The sequence below is a fragment of the Cyprinodon tularosa genome, unplaced genomic scaffold, assembly GCF_016077235.1.
Source record: "Cyprinodon tularosa strain WSP-4 unplaced genomic scaffold, ASM1607723v1 ctg728, whole genome shotgun sequence".
NCBI classification, from domain to species: Eukaryota; Metazoa; Chordata; class Actinopteri; order Cyprinodontiformes; family Cyprinodontidae; genus Cyprinodon; species Cyprinodon tularosa.
Genome location: NW_024039483.1, coordinates 270,946 through 296,591, shown reverse-complemented (window position 1 = coordinate 296,591; position 25,646 = coordinate 270,946). Strand labels below are relative to the sequence as shown.

At 40.7% G+C, this 25,646-nt stretch overlaps 1 protein-coding gene across 1 annotated transcript in view; it reads right to left on the bottom strand.

Moving 5' to 3' along the window:
* The window catches only part of LOC119772739 (copine-8-like), a gene marked incomplete at its 3' end in the record, with an annotated part of 159,445 nt that overhangs the window by 37,887 nt on the left and 95,912 nt on the right, over positions 1-25,646 (bottom strand). Inside the window, exon 6 of the mRNA XM_038269334.1 lies at positions 16,456-16,532. Within this exon, the coding sequence (XP_038125262.1) occupies positions 16,456-16,532 (77 nt within the window). The remainder of the gene's footprint in view (positions 1-16,455; positions 16,533-25,646) is intronic.

Genomic DNA, 25,646 nt, shown 5'->3' with positions numbered 1-25,646 from the left:
TTCAGAGCTCTCTTATCTCCATGGCTCTGGCTTCTCTCTCAAAGTGACTAAAGGTGAAACAAGCATGCAAAAACAGGTTCACATACGAGAAGAAGAGAATCTACAGGCACATAAAAAGCAAGAGAGCTGAGAAGGAGCATGGACTGATGGTTGAGATATATAGGGGGCCTCAGGGTGTTGAATCTGCTCGCATAAACAGTTCTTAATGAGCTTGGAAAGTAGTTTACGTGCATGTGTTTTAAATAAAACTGCTCGTATAATTATTGATTGCACGTTTGACCTTTTGGCAGAACTCTGACTTCATATTTCCATACTACTGATCGATGTCTTTCTGTGTATGCAGCACCGTTTCTCTGTATGTTTGCACTATGCTTTGTTGCCATGATACCAAACAGACACAATCAGTAGTCCATTTTATTTCTTCAAGTGTCTGTTTTCCACCCATGATAATATTTTCAGTGTTAGCTAAGATCTGATATAGGTTTTAAAACAATAAAACCTCATAACATCCTAAAGAATTTATTTCCTAAAGAAAGTACCTCTTTTGTCATCGTTATTATCTAAATATGATACCCGACAGTGAAATAAAACTCTTAGTAAAGAATCAAATTAAGTTAAGCTCAGAGAAAGCTAACAAAGTCCATGACATTTTGGCTGTAATATTTGTTTGCATCCTGAGCAGATGAAGCATAATATTCAGCCGATACAGCCAAGGGAGACTGGACCACTAAAAATAAACCATATGAATGCCACAGACTCCAGGCTCCATTCAGAGTGAGGAAGTGCAGAGAAGATTTCATTTGGCTAAGTCCTGTCCAGTAATGACTCAGAAAGCAAACAACAAAACAGAAAAATTGCAGGCAAATTGAACCCAAGCTTTGAAAGCCCTCCCTCTCCCCCCAATCAATTGAGACCCACTGAAGTCCTTTGATGAACAGAAAAGGACTTATTGAGATTAAATTGCTGTAGAACACAAAAGAGATCGCACAGTAAGAAGGAGGCTGGAGAAATGGTGGGTAAAAGCAGCAACAAAAGAAGATGGATAGAGTTGCTAAGGCAGAGGGAGACAGAAGCAAGTCTGAAAAAGATGGAGAGCTGAACGAGAGCTTGTTGACTAAATGGAAGCAGGCCAGCATAAGGTCCCCCAAGTATCACTGAAATTTTTTTTTTTTAGATAGGGATGCTCTTAGGTGCTTATAATGTGGACGCATATTGGCAGAATGTCACCCTCCTGTGTCTTCATCAAGATCTATTTTTACACTGCACTATCAGCAACTGTATAGAGAAAGCAGTAACTTTCCACTGGCCTCTTAGACTCATTGGACGCATATTTCACTTTAATAGCCAGTTACTTTCAATAAGAGAAAATAATCCCTAGTCTTTTGAATTTATAATTGAGGGAAATTAAAAGAGAGAAAAAAGTTAACCAATTACTGCAGATGATTCTTTTTAAATATTTATTTGTTTGAATCCCTTAAAATTCTACTTTCTCTGATATACAAGATCATAGTATCATTATGTTGCCACCACTATGTTTCACAATGGATATAATATCCTTAAGGAGATGGGAGGGGCTGAGTTACCAACACTAAGAATAGTTTCGATTAATGTCAGATTAGTTCTATTTTTATCTCAAAATAGAAAGTTTTTGCTAAATGTGGCCCAGTTTTTTGAGTGTGTAGAGCAGGGGTGTCAAAGTGGTGCCAGAAAGGGCCGTGCGGCTGCAAGTTTTCTTTCCAACCAAGCAATAGCACACCAGACACCAGTCATCTCATCAAGGGAGTCCAACATAAACATGACTTAACACTTCTCTCCTGGTAGTCTGGCTTCCTTCCACAGTCCAAAAACATGACTATTGGCTTTGGTTAAATTGGCTTCTCTAAATTGTCCTTAGGTGTGCGTGTGTGTGTGTGTGTTGTGTCCATTGACTTCCATTCATTTCCCACTAATTTATATGGCCTAACCGTGACCCTTGCCCTAACCCTAAGCATTACTGACACATACCTATCCCTAAACCTAACCTAAACTCAATTCACACCTTAGTCCTAAACCTAACCCCCACCCCAAGAAGAGAAACTTTCCTTATGGGGACCAGTTGTTGGTCCCCAGAAGTACCTATGAGTCCCCAAAATGTAGCATATTCCTAGGAAATTGTCCCCACCAGGTATTAAAGACATGGCCATGTGTGTGGATGTGCACGTGGTTGTGTGTCTCTGTGTTTCCCTGCGACAAACTGACGACCTGTCCAGGGTGGACCCCACCTCTCGCCCATAGACTGCCGGAGAGAGGCACTGGTCCCACCACAACCCTGACAGGAATAAGCAGGAGAGGATGGATGGATGGATGGATGGATGGATGGATGGATGGATGGATGGATGGATGGATGGATGGATGGATGGATGGATGGATGGATGGATGGATGGATGGATGGATGGATGGATGGATGGATGGATGGATGGATGGATGGATGGAAATGTAGGTACAGTGTGGAAAATAAGTATTTGAACAGTGTGCTATATTTGGCTGAAACCAAAGCAAGTTCATCGAGTCTGAAATTGTCATTGTATGTGCTTATCCACAGTGAGACACAATCTAAAAAAAGAATACAGAAATCAAAATGTATGATTTTTTAACTATTCATTTGTATGATACAGCTGCAAATAAGTATTTGAACACCTGAGAAATTCTTTGTTAATATTTGGTACAATAGCCTTCGTTAGCAATTACAGAGGTCCAATGTTTCCTGTAGTTTTTCCACCAGGTTTGCATACATTGCAGGAGGGATTTTGGCCCACTCCTCCACACAGATCTTCTCTAGATCATTCAGATTTCTGGGCTGTCATTGAGAAACATGCAGTTTAAGTTCCCTCCAAAGATTCTCTATTGGGTTTAGGTCTGGAGACTGGCTTGGCCACGCCAGAACCTTGATATGCTTCTTAATGAGCCACTCCATGGCTATCCTGGCTCGACCCAGCCTCGACCCATCTTCAATGCTCTAACTGAGGAAAGCAGCTTGTTCCCAAAATCTCTCAATACATGGCCCCTGTTATCCTCTCTTTTATACAGTGCAGTCGTCCTGTTCCATGTGCAGGAAAAGAAAAAGCATGACACTACTACCCCCATGCTTCACAGTAAGGAGGGTGTTCTTTGGACGGTACTCATCATCATCTTCCTCCAAACACAGTTAGTGGAATTAAAAAATTATTTTTGGAGAATGTTTCCTTATCCACTTAAAATACATCAACACATTTTAGTGTAAATAATTTCAGATTTTAATATGTCATTCCTGCTAAGTTGAAATATTCTCTTAATAATTTTTGTTTGTTGCTTTTTGACCAAACCAAACTTTACTGCCCTCCATTTCCGTACATAGGATAGAGCGCATGCAGAATAAACAAAATGCATGTGTACAACCAGACATTCAAAATAGGAAGGATAATCTAAAAATATCTCAACAAAAAAGTTAAAAATAAAACATGCACATGTGTTCAGACTCACGCACAGAAATACACCCCAGGAAGACACAGAGATCTGGAATACAGTGAATGGCTACAGGCAGGAGGTTACATAACGGTAAAATGGAAACACATTCTTACATCACATTCCTTCTGTATCACTCCTTAGAAAGCCCATTCAGTTGTAAGCACTCATTGATTTGGCCTTCAACAGACATGCACACACGCGCACACACTGCAGCCTGTACACTAATGGATGAAGATGGCAGTGAAACCTCCTCCCTCCAGCTCACTACATCTTGCCCTATGGTGCCTTGTGTTTTCTATAGAGAAACAAACACAACACCACACAGACATACATATTGAATATCAGTAAAAGAGGGCCTGGGAAGAGGTGAGAGAAGTTTGGTTGCGCTCACCTAAAGGAAAAATATATTTAAAAACTTTACCCTAAAAATCGTCCCTATATTCCTGTTTTGCGAGTCTTTCTGTGGGAATTCAGTGGTGAATGAATATCAGTAGGTGAGAAATGTAGTGTAGATGTATTTTATAATAGATAGACGTACACTTTAGAAAGTTAAGCTGTGGTATATTTGAATTTGTCAAAATATATTATACATTTCTACCACTAATGAAAACTGTATCTGTTCTGATCCACTCATTTCATCAAAAGGTTAAAATAGCATCAAATAATCCTTCCATTAGTCTCTAAGCCACTAGCTCTTCTGCTTTATCTCACAGAAATAATTTTCTCCAGTAATGTTATATCATTCATCTCCAGGGTTCTTATTCAAATTAAATATACTATTATTTGTGATTAATTGTACTTTTTTTATGCTGATGAAGGTTCTCAGTCATCCAGGTCATAGTCATTCCTTAAAAATTAAAAAAATATCCACTGGACTTGGTTTCCAAGATTTGAAGACGTTTCGCCACCTCTCCAGGAATCTTTCTCAATTCAAATATCTGGATCCGCAGTGAGTTTGAGTCTTATATAAGCAAGGCCTTGTATTGCTTGGAAACATGCAAATGGTAACCGATGAATGGGTTGTTTGGTTCCATCGTTAGCCTGTAATATCTGAAACCTGTCTATGATTCTGAGGATCGGTCGTAAAAGGGGGGGGGAATTGCCGTTAAGGGGGGGATTGTCTCATGTAATACCTGAAACTTGTCTATGATTGTTAAGAGTCGGTCGTTAAGGAAGTATAGTTAACCGGCTGGAGCGGGTGTTTCCAAGCGATACAAGGCTTTGTCTATATTAGACTCAAACTCACTGCGGATCCAGACATTTGAATTGAGAAAGCTTCCTGGAGAGGTGGCGAAACGTCTTCAAATCTTGGAAACCAAGTCCAGTGGATATTTTTCAATTTTTACGGAATGTACTTTTTTTATTATTTCAAAACTTTGCTCTATTACTCCCATATAAATTATAAATAACATTAAGAATTATTTATTTAAACAGCTATTAATTATTATGTTTGGCTTAAACATCAAAGTCATTCCAAGTTCTTCAAGTTTAACTTTGGTTCTCAGATGTAAACTCCATCTTAAACGGTGACATTATTGCATCATTCTTTTAGTAGTTGGTTTTTCTACCATTTTAAAGCTCTCCCTTTTCATTCCATGTGGACGTAGTTACCTCTGCCAAAGAGTTTTTTTTTTTACTCATGTTTGTTTGTATGTCTGTCTGTTAGCAGGATTACTTGAAAAGTTTTCAATGGATTTTAATGATTTTGTGCCTCATAGCAAGGAACAACCCATTGCAATTTTAGTTAGGATCCAGGTCATAGTCTAAATAAGGGAGTTTTTAAAAGGATTCTTTAACAATGGGGCTGCGGAACAAGCAGTTCCCCTCTAAACCAGAGAGTGGCGGCTGATCAAAGATGGAAGTAGAGTGCAGAGTGAATGAAGGTGAGAGCAGAACAGACACCAGAGGCCGCAGCCACACGCCCTGCCTCTGTCAGGGCAGCCATGCAGAAGCATATTGGTTACTTTTATTTGAAAAGTTCAGAACTGATTTTAATAAATATTTCACCACAGGCATTTTTTTTTTAATTGCAAAGAAAGAACATACATGAACAATATATAACGTTACTAATTACAAACATATACAACAACAAAGGGCTTTAGAGAACAGAACTATTATTTTAAAATGTCAAAATTAAATCTAATTTATGCTCGAGGGTTATAATTCTTTAAGGGTATTTATAATTTACATGGCTTTAGCCTTTGAACCAAATTTTAAGGATTCAATATAGATATTAATAGAAGATAATAAATTTAGGGTTTTTGTTGTCTACCACAGGCATGATTCAATCCAAGAAACAATTTGTTAACATCTTGTAATGATCCATATAGTGTAGTTTTAGCTATAAGTGTAAGTCACAATATGAGGCAACATTTGCTGCTTGGGAGAGGTCTGCTCTCTCTTGGTGCATTTCTAGTTGATTAGTTTTAGTTGAATTTCCCAAGTTTAGTTAACATCCATCCATCCATCCATTATCTGACACACTTGTCCCGAGTGGGGTCGCGAGGGGTGCTGGTGCCTATCTCCAGCAGTCAATGGGCGAGAGGCGGGGTCCACCCTGGACAGGTCGCTAGTCCATCGCAGGGCAACACAGAGACACACAGGACAAACAGCCATTCACACACACACTAACACCTAGGGACATTTTAGAGAAGCCAATTAACCTAACAGTCATGTTTTTGGACTGTGGGAGGAAACTGGAGTACCCGGAGAGAACCCACGCTTGCTCAGGGAGAACATGCAAACTCTATGCAGAAAGACCCTGGGCCGGGAATCGAACCCGGAACCTTCTTGCTGCAAGGCAGCAGGGCTGTTTAGTTAACATGTTTTAACTAAAATATGCTTAACATGGTAGTCAGTTATTTTTGTTAAAGATGGATAATTATTTTGAAGGAAATCTAACAAAGAAATAGCTGCAAATCTGCAAGATTCCTGCCATTTCCATCCCCAAGAGAGAAGCCCCATTGATCGCATGCATAGCTCTGTTAATTTCTGGTTCGCATCGCTTACAGACACTAACTGTGAGAGCACTGAGGCTACAATTATTGGCTGAAACCAAAGCTAAACGATACGTAAACACAAGACGTGCACGTTGAGCAAGATGAAACTAGTGAGGAGTGAGCAGGGAAAATGGGGTTAGGCGACCATGAGGGACAACTGGTAGATAAAATGATCCCCAAAAGCAGATCATCCACTATAGCTTTAATAAAGTCTTTTATTTTAAATCAAATTTGTTTGAATTTATTCCATATCTGTGTAAAGTTTCATTTTTGATTAGATTCTGTATTTTATCTGCTGTACAGACACCACAGCCATATGGCAGACTAAAAGTTATTTGATTAAATAATAGATGGCATACATGAATATTGGTGCAAAACAAATCCTTCATCTTAGACTCTTCACACCTGCATGGTTCCTATACAAAGAAAAACTGCCCAAAAAAGTGACCACTCTGCACAGGTGGCCACTTTTTCACCCATACAATCCCTGTATCGCCTGGAAAAGGCATGATAAGCCTCCCCAGACTGACACCAGCAAACAGCTTATCCTCTAAATCCCAGTGTGTGGTGTTTTTTTTTTTCTTTTTTCTCGCAAAACCCTCACACACCTGTGCTCTAAACCAGCTACAGCCACACATCTGTATTTATATAGCTGCTTGCACATTATGAAGTGAATTTTTGTTCTGCTATTGTTGCAGATAAAGAACATGTTTTGTTAATAGAAATAAAAAAAAAGTGTAAAACAACTGCTCTCAGAAAAACTGGATTAAAAAATGTCTTCAAAGCAACTTTGCTGTTTCCTAAGATTTTATCTCAAATTTCTTTTCAAATTTAATTTATATATTTTACCTTTTTTTACTGTATTTATTAATCTTTTTATTTTTCTTAGCTTTTTATGGATTTTTTTACAGGTATACAACACTAACATGACAATGATTAATGTCCTTTAGTGAAGGATTATTAGCACTTGTAACAAAACAAAAAAAACAGAAAAAAAACAATAAATAATATTATATAAAAAATAATTTGTTCATTTACACTTTAGACAAACTGAAAGTAAAAAAAAAAAAAAAAAAAAAAAAAAAAAACACTTTATGGAGTTTCAACCAGTCAATTAGAAGTGTCGACACCTTTATTTATGACAAATGGGGTAAAGAAGAACAAAAAAGAGGGGGAGATAGGGGTTCTTTATGGCTTCAGTTGTTCTAAAATGGGTTTCCAAATTTTGTAATATTTTTGAGGACAGTTTATTAAATCAAATACATTTTTTTCTATGTGCAGGATATGTGTAAATTCCTTGATCCGAGATTTATTAATTATTAATTATTGTATTTATTAATCTTATACATTTTTCAAATACTTGTTTTTTTTTATATTTTTTTTTTTTCCAATTTTAGTTTCACAAATTACATTTTTTTTATTTCATTTTCCAGATCACATTCTATTCACTTCAAGCCAAATACAACAGAGTGTTCTGCTGTCTGCCATTTTAAAAACTTGCAAAGAGAAGTGAACCATTTCAGAGTTTGGGGACAATTCAGATATAGAGACTTCAATAAAACATAATACACACTTAAATATATAAATTCCTCTAAGTCAAGTCAAGAATTTATGTTTGCAATATTTAGTGCAGCTTTTGAATACTAAGGAAGTTTCTAAAGCCAAGATTAGAATACATTTTTTATCATTTAGATAAAGAATAGCTTCTTAACTAAGATAACTTCTTAGAAGTCTTGACAAGCATGAAAATTAACTAGTTTATAGATCTCCTTTGACAAGGGATTTTTCCTTAAAGTCCCTTAAAGGTATAGGGCTTAATGGATTAATTACTTTTTGATTGCAAATCAAAACATAAATCTAAGATTCAAAAGAACAGGGTTGAAAATGATTGCTGATGCTACATTTTCACAGCAAACTAAGGCAGCTGTAGAATAAGGTAACTAGAAATGTTAAGGACACATCTGGTTATAATAACAGAAGGGGAAAACACTTCCAGGGCTGGCATGGTGTGTACTGTAATGCTGTAGAGATGTAATGTGAAGATGTCGTCCTCAGTTTCATTCCTCTGGACCTGTGCTGCATTTGTTCCTTCTCTGCCCATTTGTTTGTCTGCAACACTGTGAACTGAGAATGCTAGAGCCAAAAAGTTTTTAAAAAACTTAAATATTTGAATAATGCCGTTGTCACTACCCGATCCATCCCGGAAGCACGATCCGTCCTGTGCATGCACTAACAGACATCCAGGTGTCCATAAATAATGTAATTATTGTACTAAAATTACTTTTTTCTATCTTATCTCTCTAAACAATGCTAATACATATCATTAAAAATGTTTTATGAATTTTGTGAGACAATTTTTAGGCTTTTGACATTTAGCTCGTTAAACTGCTTCTCTGACATGTGACATGCTCAGAGCAGTCCAGCATAATGTGATTAAACCATTTTTATCTGCATTTTAGTTGTTTCTTTCTTCAGATTATACACTATATATATTAATGTTAACATGAAAGGAAAATATAAAGCTCAAAAAGTTTTGTTTAAATCCAAAGCCGAAAAAGTTAGTTCCCGGAAGTACCGTATTTTCACGACTATAAGGCACATATAAAGGTCTTTTTTTTTCCTTAAAATGTGCGCTGCGCCCTATCCGCGGACGTTGTTGAGACCACCATGAGTATATGAGAACGTTAAAGGGGGATGTGTGGGCATGGCTTGTGTATAACAGAACATGAGAACATTAAAGGGTGAAGTGTGGGCGTGGCTTGTGTATAACAGAACATGAGAACGTTAAAGGGGGACGTGTGGGCATGGTTTGTGTATAAAAGAACAGGAATGTGCTTTATGCAGAACATTGTTGTCTTAACAACCCTAAAAATGGCAAAGAGACACGCCTATGAAGCACAGTTTAAACTGAAGGCTATCAGCTATGCAGAGGAACATGGAAATCGAGCAGCCGCGGGAGAATTCAAGATAAATGAATCAATGGTTCGCAAGTGGAGGAAGATGGAAAACGAACTCCGACAGGGGAAGAAGACGCAGCTGAGTTTCCGCGGACATAAGGCGAGGTGGCCCGAGTTGGAGGAAAGACTCAAGCGGTGGATCATCGAGCAAAGAACGGACGGGGGCGAGCGTTTCGACGGTCACTGTTCGACTAAAAGCAGTAACGCTAGCGGAAGAAATGAAAATTGAACATTTTCAAGGAGGTCCGTCGTGGTGCTTTCGTTTTATGAAACGGTGCAATGTTTCCATCCGGACCAGGACTACAGTTGCTCAGCGACGTCCGGCGGATTATAATGAAAAACTGGCGAGCTTCCACTCCTTCTGCAGCAAACACATCGCCGACAAACGCATCCAGCCAAGCCACATCACCAACATGGACGAGGTGCCGCTCACTTTCGACATCCCGGTCAATCACACGGTGGAGAAGAAGGGGACCAGCACTGTAGCGATACACACAACGGGGTATAAAAAAGCGTCATTTACTGTTGTGCTTGGCTGCCATGCAAATGGACAGAAAATGCCACCTATGGTGATTTTTAAAAGAAAGACTTTGCCTAAAGAGACTTTTCCAGCTGGAGTTGTTATTAAGGCAAATGAAAAAGGCTGGATGGATGAGGAGATGATGAAAGCGTGGCTGAGGGACGTGTATGTGAGGAGACCAGGTGGTTTTTTCCACGCATTACCATCGCTGTTAATCCGTGACTCCATGCGTGCCCATCTCACAACCAATGTGGAAAAAAAACAAATGAACGCTGTGCTCGCCATTATCCCAGGGGGTCTGACAAAGGAACTTCAACCGCTCGACATCGGTGTGAACCGGCCGTTCAAAGTAAGGCTGCGAGTGGCGTGGGAGCGATGGATGACAGACGGAGACCACAGTTTCACGAAAAGTGGAAGGCAGCGCCGGGCAAGTTACGCCACCCTTTGCGGATGGATTCTAGATGCTTGGGCTAACATGTCTGCTGGCACTGTTGTTCGAGCTTCCGCAAAAGCCGGCATCATTTCTGAGGTGCCGCCCGGCACTGAAAGTGACTCTGACAGCGAAGAAGGGGAAATTGGCATGTCTGATTTAGCGCAGCTGTTTAATTCAGAAACAGAGGATGATGACTTCGATGGGTTTGATTAATACTTTGTAATAAATACATGAATAAAGCACAATCATACTCAGTTTTGCTCCTGCTCTATTTTTCTACCTGAAAACTTAATTCAACAGCAGCCTCTGGGCCGGGTCGCATCCGGGTTCACCGCGGCAGCTGGTAGGTGTTTTTCATCTAAATAATCTAAACTGCAGGCACCAGGATAATAAAAGCGAACATATTCTGTCGGCAGGTTTCAGGATTTTAAGTTAATTTATGCGTCAATAAACTGTTTCAGAGGAGTGATCACAGCCCTGTGTCATCAGCGATGTGTCTCTCACGGCCGGCTCCCAGGTTTGAATAATACTTTGTAATAAATACACCTTGCAGCTATATTTGCTGTGATCAGTGGGAATAAAGTAGTTTTAATATGTTTTTAATTGAGAAAATCCACCTGAAAACTTAATCATTGCAGTCAGTTCATCCAGATTATCATCCTGCCTTCTAATACTATTTCTGTCGGAGGCCCTCAGACCCCCACATACCAGCGGTGCGCCGACAGAAGGAATCCCTTCAACAGCAGCCTCTGTGCCGGGTCGCCTCCGGGTTCCCCGCGGCGGCTGGTAGGTGTTTTTCATCTAAATAATCTAAACTGCAGGCACCAGGATAATAAAAGCGAACATATTCTGTCAGCAGGTTTCAGGATTTTAAGTTAATTTATGAGTCAATAAACTGTTTCAGAGGAGTGATCATAGCGCTCTGTCATCTGCGATGTGTCTGTCTCACGGCCAGCTCCCAGGTTTGATTAATACTTTGTAATAAATACATGAATAAAGCACAATCATACTCAGTTTTGCTCCCGCTCTATTTTTAAATATGCAGTGGAGGTATTTAAAGGTAGTAGAGGACATGTACCTGTATATAAAAAAGTCCGCTGTGCCTTATGTGTGTGTTAAATACAGAAATGGCACACATAACTGAGACTGCGCCTTTTAGTACGGTGCGCCTTATGGTCGTGAAAATAAGGTAGAGTAAAACATAAAGGATTTTAAGGCCTTTATTTTCTCAGGAAATACTTTGTCAAATTTAAACCATTATATTTTGGTACGCTTACTATTTTGGGGCAGGAAAACGTCATTAGAGATTTTTTAACTAAATAAAATCGAGGATGACCAAGATGTATATCTGATTGAGTGAATTTATCCTTTCAAAATGCTGATTCTAGTGATTCTGTTCACTCAAAAGAACTGTTGTTCTCATCACTACCAACAAGGCATATGGCCTAGTAATCTAATATCAGTTTTCCTATTATTTAACCGTGCTATATATGTTGATCAAGGTACAAAGGTTGTCAAGCATGTCACATTTTTTACATCTGTAAAAATATAATTATGTGATCCAAAAAAGTTTTGAAAAGCATGTCTAGTAAAAGCAGTCAATGAAAACTACTGATGGAGGCAAGAGGTACAACCTATGATCTAAATTCTTAGCGGCCATCAACATTCTGCTATTGAAGTTTTTTGGCTCCAATACCAATACCTGGCTGTGCAGTATTGGCCAATGACGACACCATCTGTTTGAAATTGATGTGTGTGTAGATATAAAGAACTGCATACTACTCGTACTCGTACTCATACTCGTCGTCTCCCGCTTTATCTGGAAATGGGTCGCGGGGGCAGCAGAGTAAGCAGAGACTCCCAGACTTCCCTCTCCACAGACACCTCCTCCAGCTCTGTTGGGGGAAGCCCTAGGCGCTCCAAGGCCAGCCAAGAGACATATTCTCTCCAGCGTGTCCTGGGTCGTCCCCTGGGCCTCCTCCCAGTGGGACGTGCCTGGAACACCTCCTGAGGGAGGCGTCCAGGGGGCATCCGAAGAAGATGTCCGAGCCATCTCAACTGACTCCTCTCGATGTGGAGGAGAACTGGCTCTACACTGAGCACCCCCCACAGGGCAGCACGAGGGACATGGTCCAATGCCTTCTCCAAGTCCACAAAACACATGTGGACTGGTTGGGCAAACTCCCAAGAACCCTCAGGCACCCTGCAGAGGGTGTAGAGCTGGTCCACTGATCCACAGCCAGGACGAAAACCACACTGCTCCTCCTGCAGCCGAGGTTCGACAATCAGCCGGACTCTCCTCTTCAGCACCCTGGCATAGGCCTATCCGGGGACGCTGAGAAGTGTGATTCCCCGATAGTTGGAACACACCCTCCGATCCCCCTTCTTATAGAGGGGAACCACCACCCCAGTCTGCCAATCCAGGGGAACTGTCCCCGACCTCCACGCGATGTTGAAAACACGTGTCAACCATGACAGCCCGACAACATCCAGGGCCCAAAGCCTTGCCACAGTGGAGTTTTTTGACTACCTCAGTGACTTCAGCCTGGGTGATCAACGAATCCAGCCCCAAGCACCCTGTCTCTTCTTCCCCCACGGAAGGCGCGTCTGTTGGGTTGAGGAGATCCTCAAAGTATTCCTTCCACCGCCCGACAATATCCTCCTTCAAGGTCAGCAGCTCCTCACTCCCACTGAAAACAGTGTTAACGAAGCACTGCTTTCCCCTTCGGAGGCGCCGGACGGTTTGCCAGAATCGCTTTGAGGCCAACCGCCCGGGCCACCACACGCTTGGCCTCACGGTACCTGCTTACTGCTTCCGGAGTCCCACAAGCCAGCGAAGCTTGATAGGACTCCTTCTTCAGCTTGACATCCCTTACTATCGGTGTCCACCACCGGGTACGGGGATTGCCACCACGACAGGCACCGCAAACCTTACGGCCACAGCTACGGGCAGCCACATCAATAATAGAGGCAGAGAACACAGCCAATTCGGACTCCATGTCTCCAACCTCCCTCGGAACCTGAGAGAAGCTCTCCCGGGGGTGGAATTTGAACACGTCCCTGACCAAGGGTTCCACCAGACATTCCCAGCAGACCCTCACTACACATTTGGGCCTGCCAAATCTTTCAGCCTTCCTCCTCTTCCAGCGTATCCAGCTCACCACCAGGTGGTGGTCGGTGGAAAGCTCCGCCCCTCTCTTCACCTGAGTGTCCAAGACATGCGGCCGAAGATTAGAAGATACGAGTACAAAGTCGATCATCGACCTTCGGCCTAGGGTGTCCTGGTGCCAGGTGCACCGATGGACATCCTAATGCCTGAACATGGTGTTCATTATAGACAATCCATGACTTGCACAGAAGTCCAATAATGAGACACCACTCGGGTTCACAAGCAGCCCCACCCCCGCCCTCCGCGGGTCACTCTAGAGTAGAAGAGAGTCCAGACTTTCTCTAGGAGCTGGGTTCCAGAGCCCTGGCTGTGCGTAGAGGCGAGCCCAACTATTTGTAGCCGGTATTGCTCCACCTCCCGCACAAGCTTGGGCTCCTTCCCCGCCAGTGAGGTGACATTCCACGTCCCCAGAGCCAGTTTAAGAGCTCGCGGATCAGTTTGCCGAGGTCTCCGCCTCTGGCTACCAGTGGCGGCTGGTGAAAAATATTTTTGGTGGGGCTGATATAGCCTAGTGTATGTCTCCCAACTAAACCGGAATAAGAATTCAATTAAACAATTGGACAATACATACAATTTAACAGTAATGATTTAATTTACTATATAATAACAGTAACAGTGATGATTTTGGTCACTGTGACGGGGTTCTTTGGCCTCCAAGAATCCAGGCTCAGTCGGGTTACCGGTGTTGGTGATTTATTGTGCTCAAAAACTCAAAACAGGGTGCAAAAGAAACTAAACATGTAAAAGATACTCTGGGCCTCAGCCTCCCTCCAGTTACCAGCAATGTAACAAAGAAACAGAAAACAAAAATGGCCTCTTTTCTTCCCACAGCCCTCATTAAATAGTTTAAGCCCCTCACCTCAGGCTCTCTTATTTCTGATTTCTTCTCATTAATCAGTTTTGTCCATATATTACCTCCACAAACAATTGATGTACAAAAACAAATAAGTTTTACAACTTAATTCTTTTACACAGATTCATTGACTTATTCAATTACACCAAACTGGGTTTGAACCCAGCAAAGACGCAGCCAGACTGAAGATGACAAGTCCCCTTAGCATAAACACGTACACACCCACACCCCCCACATACCCACACACACACGGCTAACCCCACTGAAATATTAAGTGTGCACCCTCAATACGCCAGCAGGTAACCAGGAACAGCTTGTGTGTTTTAAGTTCATGGAGCTACTGGGCTCAGCGCGAGTGTATTGGTCCTCACAAACACAGTATAACAGGAATGTGTTTGTGGCGCGCAAAGTTAGAGAGGTTGTTTTAAGCGACGAAGTGGATTTGTCATAGTCACAATAACCATGACATGAAATGTTCATATCCTACAACAGGGATGTTCTTCTGGCAAACGGGTAGATAAATAAGGATCTCACCGAATTTGGTGGAAGCTGCTTCTCGTTCGTTACATTCGCCATCTTCCCTCTAATTGTCTGCACCTGCGCTTGGGTTCAGAAGCCTGTTAAAGCGCAGTATTTTCAGCGCCCCAAGACCATAAAGTTCCGAGACGCTGATTGGCCATTAAATTCACCTAGCAATAGTACATGATTGACAGATTCTCTGCAAATGTGGGGCTGTCTGATCAGCGCCCCCAGAACAGAGACGGTAGGAGTCTGTCTGTGGAAATCCACAAATTAATGACAGTAGATAGGGAAATGTAGTTTATATAATTTGTTTTGCTTATAGGTACACAGTCTAGAGAGTAAAACTGACATTTATGAGTTATTTTCTAAAAATATATTTTACGTTTCTCTCTTCTTATCAGGGAGGGCGGTGCCCCAGCGCCCCCTATGGGCCGGCCGCCACTGCTGGCTACCACCCATACTCTATGCACCGGTCCCTCATGGTTCCTCCTGCAGGTGGTGGGCCCACTGGGCGATGGCCTCGCGTCGCTCCTTCGGGCTGGGCCCGGCCGGGTCCCGCGTGGAAGAACCCGACCAGCAGGTGCTCGCCGACGAACCCCAACCCCAGGCCTGGCTCCAGGGTGGGGTCCCAGCTCCGCCGTACCGGGCGACGTCACGTGCCTTGCTTTAGTCCTCTTCATAAGGGTTTTTGCATACTACTTGGATGTAAAATAATTGCCATCATGGCTTTGTCAAGCTGCTGCCTACCTTTGTGAAGCAGAAAAAAAGACTAATATTAAGTGAATCCAGTAGAACTTTTTATTGCCTACCTTGAATGGGTGATAATATTTTAATAAACTTTTGGCTCTCAAAATGGTATTGGTGCCCTATTTGTTGGTACTCACCGATACCGATACCACCATTTTAGTGCTGGATTGGGGCCTCGCCTGATACTGGTAACAGTATCTGTGCAACACCACTTTTAATACACACTCACACGTTTAGTGTACATCTCCAGACCATGTCTTCCATCTCTTCATCTCGTTGTCCATTTTGCTCTTATAACCATAATAAAAATGTTAATGGGGAAACTAATTTGATGAGTTCAAACAAAGCCAAACATTCCACAAGGACCAGCCAAGGACCAGCCAATGATCAGCCAAGGACCAGCCAAGGACAAGCCAGGGACTAGCCAAGGACCAGCCAAGTGTCCATCAAGGAAACTTGGCAAATTTTGAATGGCTTCTACTGTACAATGCTTCCTACATGAAGAAGTAACAAAATTACAGGGTTGTTTGTGGGTGAAAAAAAAAAAACTTATTTTCCAGCCAAATTAACAAATAAATTATTTAAAAATGTGATTTCCTGTTGTTTTTTTGTTTTTTATCATTTTGTCTTTCATAGTTGAAGTGAACCTACGATGAACAGAATACATACCATTAGGCCCCACTGGAGCTATTATTTAAAATACTTCAAGAACTTCCTTTTTGTTTACAGCAGATATGTTTGTATTTCTCCACACATTTGATGTTTTACTTACATCAATGGCTTTTCCAAGCGGCTTCCCAGGGAGCCAACAATTTCACCCAACGTACAGAAAGCCTGTCCCAAGAAGTCCTGTATGTGGCAAAAAAATAAACAAAAACAAAAAAAAACAGAAGAGTCGGAATGAGTTGCAAACAGAAACATTTTTTGAGATGTTATTACTGTTAATTATTAATTGTTCATATATAAATATATGGACAGCACCAAGAGTATGCAGAGAAGCCCTGAAGCCATGTTCCAAAGGAAGTTTCTTATGCAAAATTGATGCACTCCTCATCTCTAAAAGATTTATACAGACAGTCCATGCTGGAAAAAAAACTGTTGAAAATAAATTAGCAAATATTGTGGCAACCGTTTACATTTTCTCCTTCTCCTTAAAACATAAAAGGATCCTTTCAACTTTTGGACTGTAATAAAGTGCAATGAATTAGAGACTGACATTTTTTCGGGAATCCAATGGATCAGGGGATTCCCGTGGGATTCCTGTGGGATGGGAGTCAGTATTAGTAACGATCACGTGATTGGGACGGTACAGGATTAAACATTAACGGGAGCAGACTGGAGCGGGAGCAAACCGATAATAACTAAAAAAAAACTAGGATCGATGCCAAAAAATAAAATAAAATAGAAAGAAAAAAAATCCAGTACTGGCGCGGCGCTGCCATTTTGTAGTTTTTTTTCCCTTTAAGCATACACTATAATGCGAGTCAAAAAAACTACACGACCCAAAAACCAACAGTGATTCCGCTCTGAGTTTTTCACCCGCGCTCAAAATCAACAAGAATTGGGCTCTATTTGAAATCCTGGGCTGCATCCTCCAAGGACGCGGTCTACTTAGACTGGATCCTTTGAAGTCCATGAAAATAAGGAGACCGGAAGAGTTTTGGCTGTTGAATTCGACCAGGTCTACCCTTCGGGGGGTTTTATCGCCGTAAGGTCTGTTGCTTAGCAACCGCGAAAGTTGACACACAAAGCAGGAAAAGAATGAAAAACGAAGTTTCCAAAACTGTTTGTTTATTTATTTCTTTTTTATTGTAAAGTGAACAAAGACTGATGAGAATCCAGAGTGGAATAAAGGTTCCAACCACCGGGAGCAGGAACAAATAAAATCAAATGTAATGATAGAAACCCTAGTCAGTTAAATAACATGCTGCTGTCATTCTGCACATCTCTGATGTTGCTGCTATTTTCAAATATCCATTACTGTAAAAATGTCCATAGCTGCATATTGGTTATTTATTCTCCAGTTTTATATTGTTAAAACACTTTACAGAATTGTATTGTTTTTTTGTTTTTTTTTACTCTTCCCTATTTTGTTATTCTTATACATTTTTCTAAGGTCCACATTTGTGTGACCATTTTCAATAATCTTTCTGCTGCTTTAAATTTGCCCATTGTGGGACAGTAAAGGGATTTTCTATTCTATTCTATAAAAGGGGTAGAAAGATATAACTAAATCTAAACAATGTATGTATTAAAAACATATCTGCAAAATCTCTAATATTAAACAAGAAAAAAATCTTAGTTAAGCCTATTGTGCAAAACAGCAATAAAAAGATAAAAATCCTATCAGATTTATAGTCCCCACCCTGCAGATATATTAGAATCTGTCCTTAAATTACAGCCAAACCCATTTACACAGTAACAGATAAAAACCTTTAGATATATCAAACATTACCGCCACATATCTGCCTCAATAACCATTAAAACAACTATTTTCATTCATTTCAGACGGAACTATTCACAGACTGGATTATATTAAACTAAACTTCCAATTTTCACCACTGTTCGGCGCCAAGTAACCTTTCCTCTAATCACGGATTGCTTGGTCTCGCAATGAATCCTGGGTAAACCAAGGATACCGAGGATACATCGACACCCGTCCTTCAAATCGGGCTAAAAGAAGGACGCATTTTAAGGCCGCATAACGAGGAGTCTTGGAATCCGACCAGACCTCGGCGCCGCACTATGACGTAATCGTACTTCGAATCTGGCCTTCTAAGGCTCGTCCTAGGTTTTCGAACAGAGCATGGGAGTGGTGCGGGAGTCATTCTGAATGGGAGCGGGATGGGAGTGGGAGTAATTTCACCAGGAATGGGACGGGACAGGATTTAGATTTCTACTCTGGCCCGGGATCTGGACGGGACACAATTTTTTTCTGTGGGAGTGGGACGGGACAGGAGTGAAAATCCATTCCCGTGTCAGTCTCTACAATGAATTGATAAGGAGTTTTAAAAAAATGTGTGTTTTCCTTTTTGTTATTTTCTTTCTGAAATTTGGGTTAGGTGTGTTTTTCAGTTTATCTTGTTATGTCAATGCATTGTTTTTTTCATGCATGTTTTCTATACCCTAAAAATTATACAAAATCTGTAAAGAAACACTTTTTTGAGCAGCAGAGGTCAGTATGTGGGTTTCTCCTGTTGAAAGCTGTATCTCCTCTTTCAATGTTTTTCTCATGTTTAGTCAAAAACGGCTTAGCTACAGTCTATAAACAGTTTAGCAATCCCTTATTAACTGTTTGGAAACACCTTATTAACAGATTAGGAACAACTTTGAACAAAGGTCACGCAAAAGCTAAATAGAAAATGGAAACCGTTGCAACATTGAACAAGTTAGAGAATATTTGTATTTTGTCTGTTCTCACCTTTTCATGTCATTCAACATTTCAGCTTAGAAAACGGCAAACAGTATGACTTCAGTATTGGAGTAACATTTATATCACCCAAGGAAAAGCACTACATATGAACCTACAATTGTCCCATTTAGCAGTTTTTACAAACCCAAGGTGAGTCCTTCCTGCATTTGTGACAGGTACACTTTGTGCAGTGCACACAACGCTCAGTGCTGTGGTTCCTGTTGCAGAGATTGCACACCTGGCCTGTTTATAATACCAATGAAAAAATCTCAAAGAATAGAGTTTAGCACATTTGTAGTGTGAACTAGATGACGTTATCTGTGTGTCCTACAAGTTTGGAGACACTACAATGATCTATAGTGTAGTCTTGTATAAATATTGTTGCTTTCTACAGCGTTCCAGCTCATGCAGCTATTTTCATTGTACAGAATTAGTTATCGTCTTATTGTGTCATGATCTGGCCTGTTTGCTCTCCCTTAATTGTTAATTTCTTTCACCTGCCGTTTTCCCTCCCTGCCTCAATTATAATTTATTCCTCTCACCTGTTTCCTCTGGGTTATATTCTGTTCAGCCTGAGCATTCAGTCCAGATCCTTATTTGTTTTCTGTTAGTCTGTCTGTTCAGTTTTGCCTTGGTTCATGTCATGGATCCTGGCGGCCAGTGGAAAGAAGGTTTTGTGTTTGTCTCTTCTCCTGATCATCCACTGTTCCTCCCCCGCTGAGTCTTCTGGGTTTTTGGCTCTATATGTGGGGAGGTTCAGTTTTTATCCCAGTAAGCCTGGCTCCAAGGAGGAGACCAGTTTAAAGGTCCTGCATCAAGCTCTGGTTCCATGTCCTGTCTCGGCTACCCTTTTACACTGAGCCTGCTCATCTGCACCTGATCCTGTCTGCTCCTGTGCATGACCGTCTAGTCACGCTTCTGAACTCTGTCAGACTCTGAACCTGTCTGAGAGCTTGTTTTTGCCTGGAAGCCTGGATCCCGTCTGATCTGTCTGTTCCTGTCTGCCCTGTATCCCTGCCCTGGATGGTCTTCCTGCAACTCCTCCGGAGCTGCAGCACCGGGGACGTACCCCCCTCAAGGGGTATGGACTGAACTGCTAAACCAGGTAAGTGACTCACTTAGATTATCATCTTCAGTCAGATGATCATGGTCACTTACCTGTGTTTCTCCCACAGAGTGTCTGAGATTGGGCGGTGCCCCGCCCCCCCCTCCTGAAGTGTCCGCGAGCCACAGCTCCACTTTAGTTTTTGTTTTATTTAATAAACATTTTGAACTTTCCTACTGACTATCTCTCCTTGAATTCTGGGTCCAACATTCTGAAATCATAACAGATTGCGGCACTGGTGTCTACGCTGAATCATTGCGATGTTGGCAACAGTCATGACATAGACCTAGTTATATTTAATTTTTCCCCTCCTGCTCTCAGGTAAAACACTCTCCAACAGAGAGACTTGAGCTAAAGCCTAAACTGAAGGGGGTGGAATGGTTCTCCAACAACAGCGCTAATGGGGCATTTACATCTGAAAAGGGATTCATGAGATGTGAAGTACTGTTGGGGGGACTGGAGGCTGAATTCTTGTATCTCTGGGATTTCTAGTGTTAATAAAATATTATTTTTCCCAATAATGTTTGTTTTGGCTCTTGGATTTGCAATATACATTGGCTTGAACAAATTATAATTGCCATAAATCATTTTAAAACCTAAGTTGATGTCAGGATTTGTTGGGGGTTGTAGACCCAAAGGCAGAGGCAGGAAGGCAGAGGTGAATCTTTAAAGGCACACTATACAACATTTTTCAGTTAATTAATGTGTTCCATAACGTTTTGGATGATTAAATGAGTCATTTCAGGTTGAACAAAGGTATTCTCGGCCGCCCTGGTGGTCTGTGGGGGAAATACTGCACTTGCAATTGCAGGAGCACCGACCCGCACCCACAGGCTCAGAAGTCTCGTGAGAGTCAGTCTTGCTTTACGGCGAGAACTGCTACACGCCCCCAGTTAAAAGCATGCTCGTTGCTAGCACAGTGGCGATCTTTATGCAGTTATGCTACGTTCACATCGGACGCAGCAAAAGCAGCAAAATCGCGTCTGCTGCTTCATTTTTGCTGCTTGTACCAGTTAGTTCTGACGCGGCTGAAGCAGCTTTGCTCTGGCTGCGTGGTGCAAAAGTGTGACTGACGCGTGTTGGGCGGAGCTTCACTATCCTTTCTCTGCCTTGCAGCTATATTTGCTGTGATCAGTGGGAATAAAGTAGTTTTAATATGTTTTTAAGTGAGAAAATACACCTGAAAACGTAATCAGTACAGTCAGTTCATTCAGATTATCATCCTGCCTTCAATATTTTTTCTGTCGGAGCCGCTCAGACCCCCACATACCAGCGGTGCGCCTAGGAATCCCTTCATCAGCAGCCTCTGGCCGGGTCGCCTCCTCGCGGTTCACCGCGGCAGCTGGTAGGTGTTTTTCATCTAAATAATCCAAACTGCAGGCAGCAGGATAATAAAAGCCAACATATTCTGCATCAGATGCTTAAACGCGCCCGACGCGCTGCTTCAGCTGCTCAGACGCGCTGCGCGTGCTGCTCAAAACGCGCCGCGGGCCTTTTGCTGCGCCTTGACGCGCGTCAACCATTGACTTTGCATGTAAACCCGCTGCTTCTGTCTCGCCAGCTGCGTCCATTGTGAACGCAGCAAGTCATTCGTTGCGTTCGCCTGTCTGCTAAGCTCAAAACAACCGCGCCTGGCTTGACGGAGAAACCAGGAGAACAGCTGTGCATATTTACGACAGTGCACTTTTACTTTCGCCCTTTGGGGGGAGCCTCGCTGGAAAATCAACACCGGTTGCGTAGTGTACCTTTAAAGTGATTTAATGATGAATAATAAAAACCTGAAAAACATAGGCAGGTTATGCAAAAGGAAAACAAAGACCAAACAAACATGAAACCAGGAGTCCAAAGTCCACAGATCAAAAAAAAGGAAAAAACACAAGTCTAAATGTACCAAAAAACCAAGGAGACATCAGGGGAATAAAAATCACAAGAAGGGCTCAGAGAGACGAAGTGGAGGAAGACTGAAGAAGTTTGAAGAGGACCCAGCAAAGAGGAACTGAAGAGAAAGGGGTTTTAAAGGAGACTGAGACGAAGAGAGGGCTAATGAGGAAACTGGAAGCAGGTGTGCACAGAACAAGAGAGGGAAAGAGCTAGGGAAAAAGGAGAACATAACAGGGCAGCAGGGAGCAACACTGCATGAAAAGTGGGATTTTCGTCAATATGCGGCACAGTAGATTGTCGTGGAACTTCAGGTTAGCAGCAGTTTACGGCAATTTGCAGGCTTCGCCGAAAACTCCCGTAAATTGTCAGAAATTGACGTGGACTTTCTTAGGCAGTGTTCCCCCCATGCCTCCCCCCCATGGAATTCTAGGGGAGGCTTTAACATGTAAATGAACATGCTGTGAGCTATACAAATGCAAATCAGGGTGTGCAGGGGGGTTTTACTCCAAGTGACATTTTTCTAAAAGGTAAGAAAATCTCTGATACAAAGAGATCAGGCTCAGTATAGACTCTTACATTTTAGCTTGAATTGATTCATTTAGAGCAGTAATTATTAAAAAAAAAATTGCATTTAAGATAAAAAATAAAATGTTGTCTGTCAATATGCTCAATTCACAATTACTTAAGTGGAAAAGTTTCAAGAAATGAGTCTGAGATGATTCACTTTATAACATGGCGCATTATCCTGTTGGAAGTAGCCATCAGAAGATTGGTACACTTTGGTCATAAGGTCCGGCCAGGTCAAGATCCGCAGTTGCAATCGCACCAAACAGGAAAAAGAACATTGACAAATTCCGGTTCGTCAAATTAAAATATAGCAGCAACAGATCGGTGACTAGAAATTATAGCACAATTCTTATATATAAAAAAAAAAACTAACACCGTTTATTTAAATGATTGGATCCAAACTATTAGTTATTCACCAACGAGGAAGCAGATTTCTCATCTCCATCAAAATATTTATTTTATACCGAGGGACTTAAACTTTAATCAAATCCATTCAAAAGAAACTTCTTATTACAGGAATGAAAAGAGATGCTGAGTTTGGGAGTAGAGAACAAGTTCATTCAAAAAAAGCAGTTTTGAATTATCCTTATCCCCGTTACAAAAATCTACAATATATATATATATATATATATATATATTTAGGCAGAAACTGAACATATGCTGGATGATGGTGGGATTTTTTTAATATGCCATATTAAATTAAGCGCTCACAGGGTTCATACAGGAATGAGTGACTCTAATTTAATGCTATTAGAAATTATTTTAATGCCATCAACAAGAACCATGTACACAAGTTATTAGTGTACATGAAATATGAAGGAGCTGTAAGCACAGTTCCATGACTCCTGTATGTATGTAAACACACACACACACACACACACATATATGTATATATATATATATATATATATATATATATATATATATATATATATATATATATATCCTCTAGCTTTTTCTCCGCCTGGAGCGATATAATATATCTGACAAAATTGTTTTTATAAGCATTTTTTATTAAACATATTTAAATAATTTTAGTGCCAATTAAGGCCTTGATTTAAAAAAAAAATTAATGAATTTTTAATTATTTTTATTGATCCGCGGAAACCCTGGTTCATCTCGCACATGCTCTCTACAGCGGAGGATGTATGCAATGTGCTTTTCAAATAAAAAACAAAATCCTACTTTAAATATCAAAATGTACGGTTACCTGCTGGAACAAGTGAAAGTAGTGAGATATTTAGGTGTGTGGATGGACTATAAATTAAGTTTTGGAGTTCATATTCAGAAATTAATAGAAAAATGCAAAAAAGGAATAAATGTGTTAAGATGCTTGTCTGGAGCTGATTGGGGAGCAAGCTGTCAGTCTTTGAAGAGAATTTATTATGCAGTGATTAGGTCAAACATAGATTATGGTAGTATAGTTTATAGCTCTGCGAATAAAACCTTACTTAATAAGATAGAAATTATACAAAATCAGGCTTTACGTATTTGTTGTGGAGCATTTAGATAATCTCCAGTAGTATCATTACTAGTTGAATTGGGAGAAATGCCACTTGAACAACGAAGGACTCAACTGAGAATGAGATATTGGGCTAGTGTAAAATGAAGAAAATCATCCAGGCAGACTTCTTCTGAAAGATTGTTGGGAATATGAATATAACGAAATAAAAAGCTTTGGATGGGTAGTAAAGAAAGAGGCAAGCAGTTTGAATTTGAAAGATTATGTAATAACCCCAACTGTTCCAATACCGGCAATTCCCCCTTGGATGTTTTCTACACCAGTGATCGATTTACAAATACAAAAAATAATGAATAAAAGGGGGAAAAATACACCAACTGATATCATAGTAAAACAACATTTAAGTAAAGAATATTATTCAGTTCTACAGGTATATACAGATGGGTCTAAGGAGCCAGAGTCTGGAAGAACAGCAGCAGAAGCACACATACTGACATTCAAAATAAAAATTGCAAAAAGAATATCTAATCATGTGTCAGTATTTACAACTGAAGTATTAGCTATCATATTAGCACTACAGTGGATCGAAGAAGTTCAACCACTAAGAACTGTAATATGTACCGACTCAATGGCTACGCTAAATAGTCTTCTAAGTGGAAAATCTGAAACAAGGCAAGATTTAATATTTGAAGTATTGCAAAGTCTATTTAGAATAAGGCAGTTAAAAATACTAGTATACTTTCTCTGGGTGCCAGCACATGTGGGTGTAGATGGAAATGAGAAAGCGGACAAGCTAGCAAAGAAAGCATTAAATCATCAGCAAATAGAAATGAATGTATTTTTAAGTAAATCAGAAATGAAAACATTGATTACAATTGAAACTCGAAAGAAATGGCAAACGATATGGAATAATGAGTCAAAAGGAAGACATTTGTATCAGATTCAAAAGTTTATTGGAAACGAGAGGAAAAGATATGGAAATAGGAAAAAAGATATAATTATTTCAAGGCTAAGAATAGGTCACACAGCATTAAACTACAGTATTTTTAAAATAGGGAAACATGAAACAGGAAATTGTGACAAATGCGGAGATCCAGAAACAGTACAACATATTATTTTTGAGTGTACTGCGTATGTAAGGGAGAGAATGAAGTTCATACAAGAGTTGAGAAAAATAGGGATTAATGGGAATTCAATAAAAGCATTGTTAGGAAACGAGATAAGACAAACAAGAGTTAATGAAATATTATTCAAATATCTAAAAGATACAGGAACAATTAATAGGATTTAGTTATAGGATTCTTTTTTTTTTTTTTTTTTTTGGGTATAGCGCAGTCTTCCAAAATTGTGCACTCCACACTCCAGATCAGTAGGTGGCGGAAATGCACCTCTTCGGGGTAAAACTTCTCTTGGACGCGATGGCGACTCTGCATCGAACAAGACGAACTCAAAGAAGAGAAGCTAGCGGTAAATATATGTTCGATTACTGCCTGCTAAGCTAAAAGCAGCCTAGCCTAAGCTACGGCTAATAGCAGC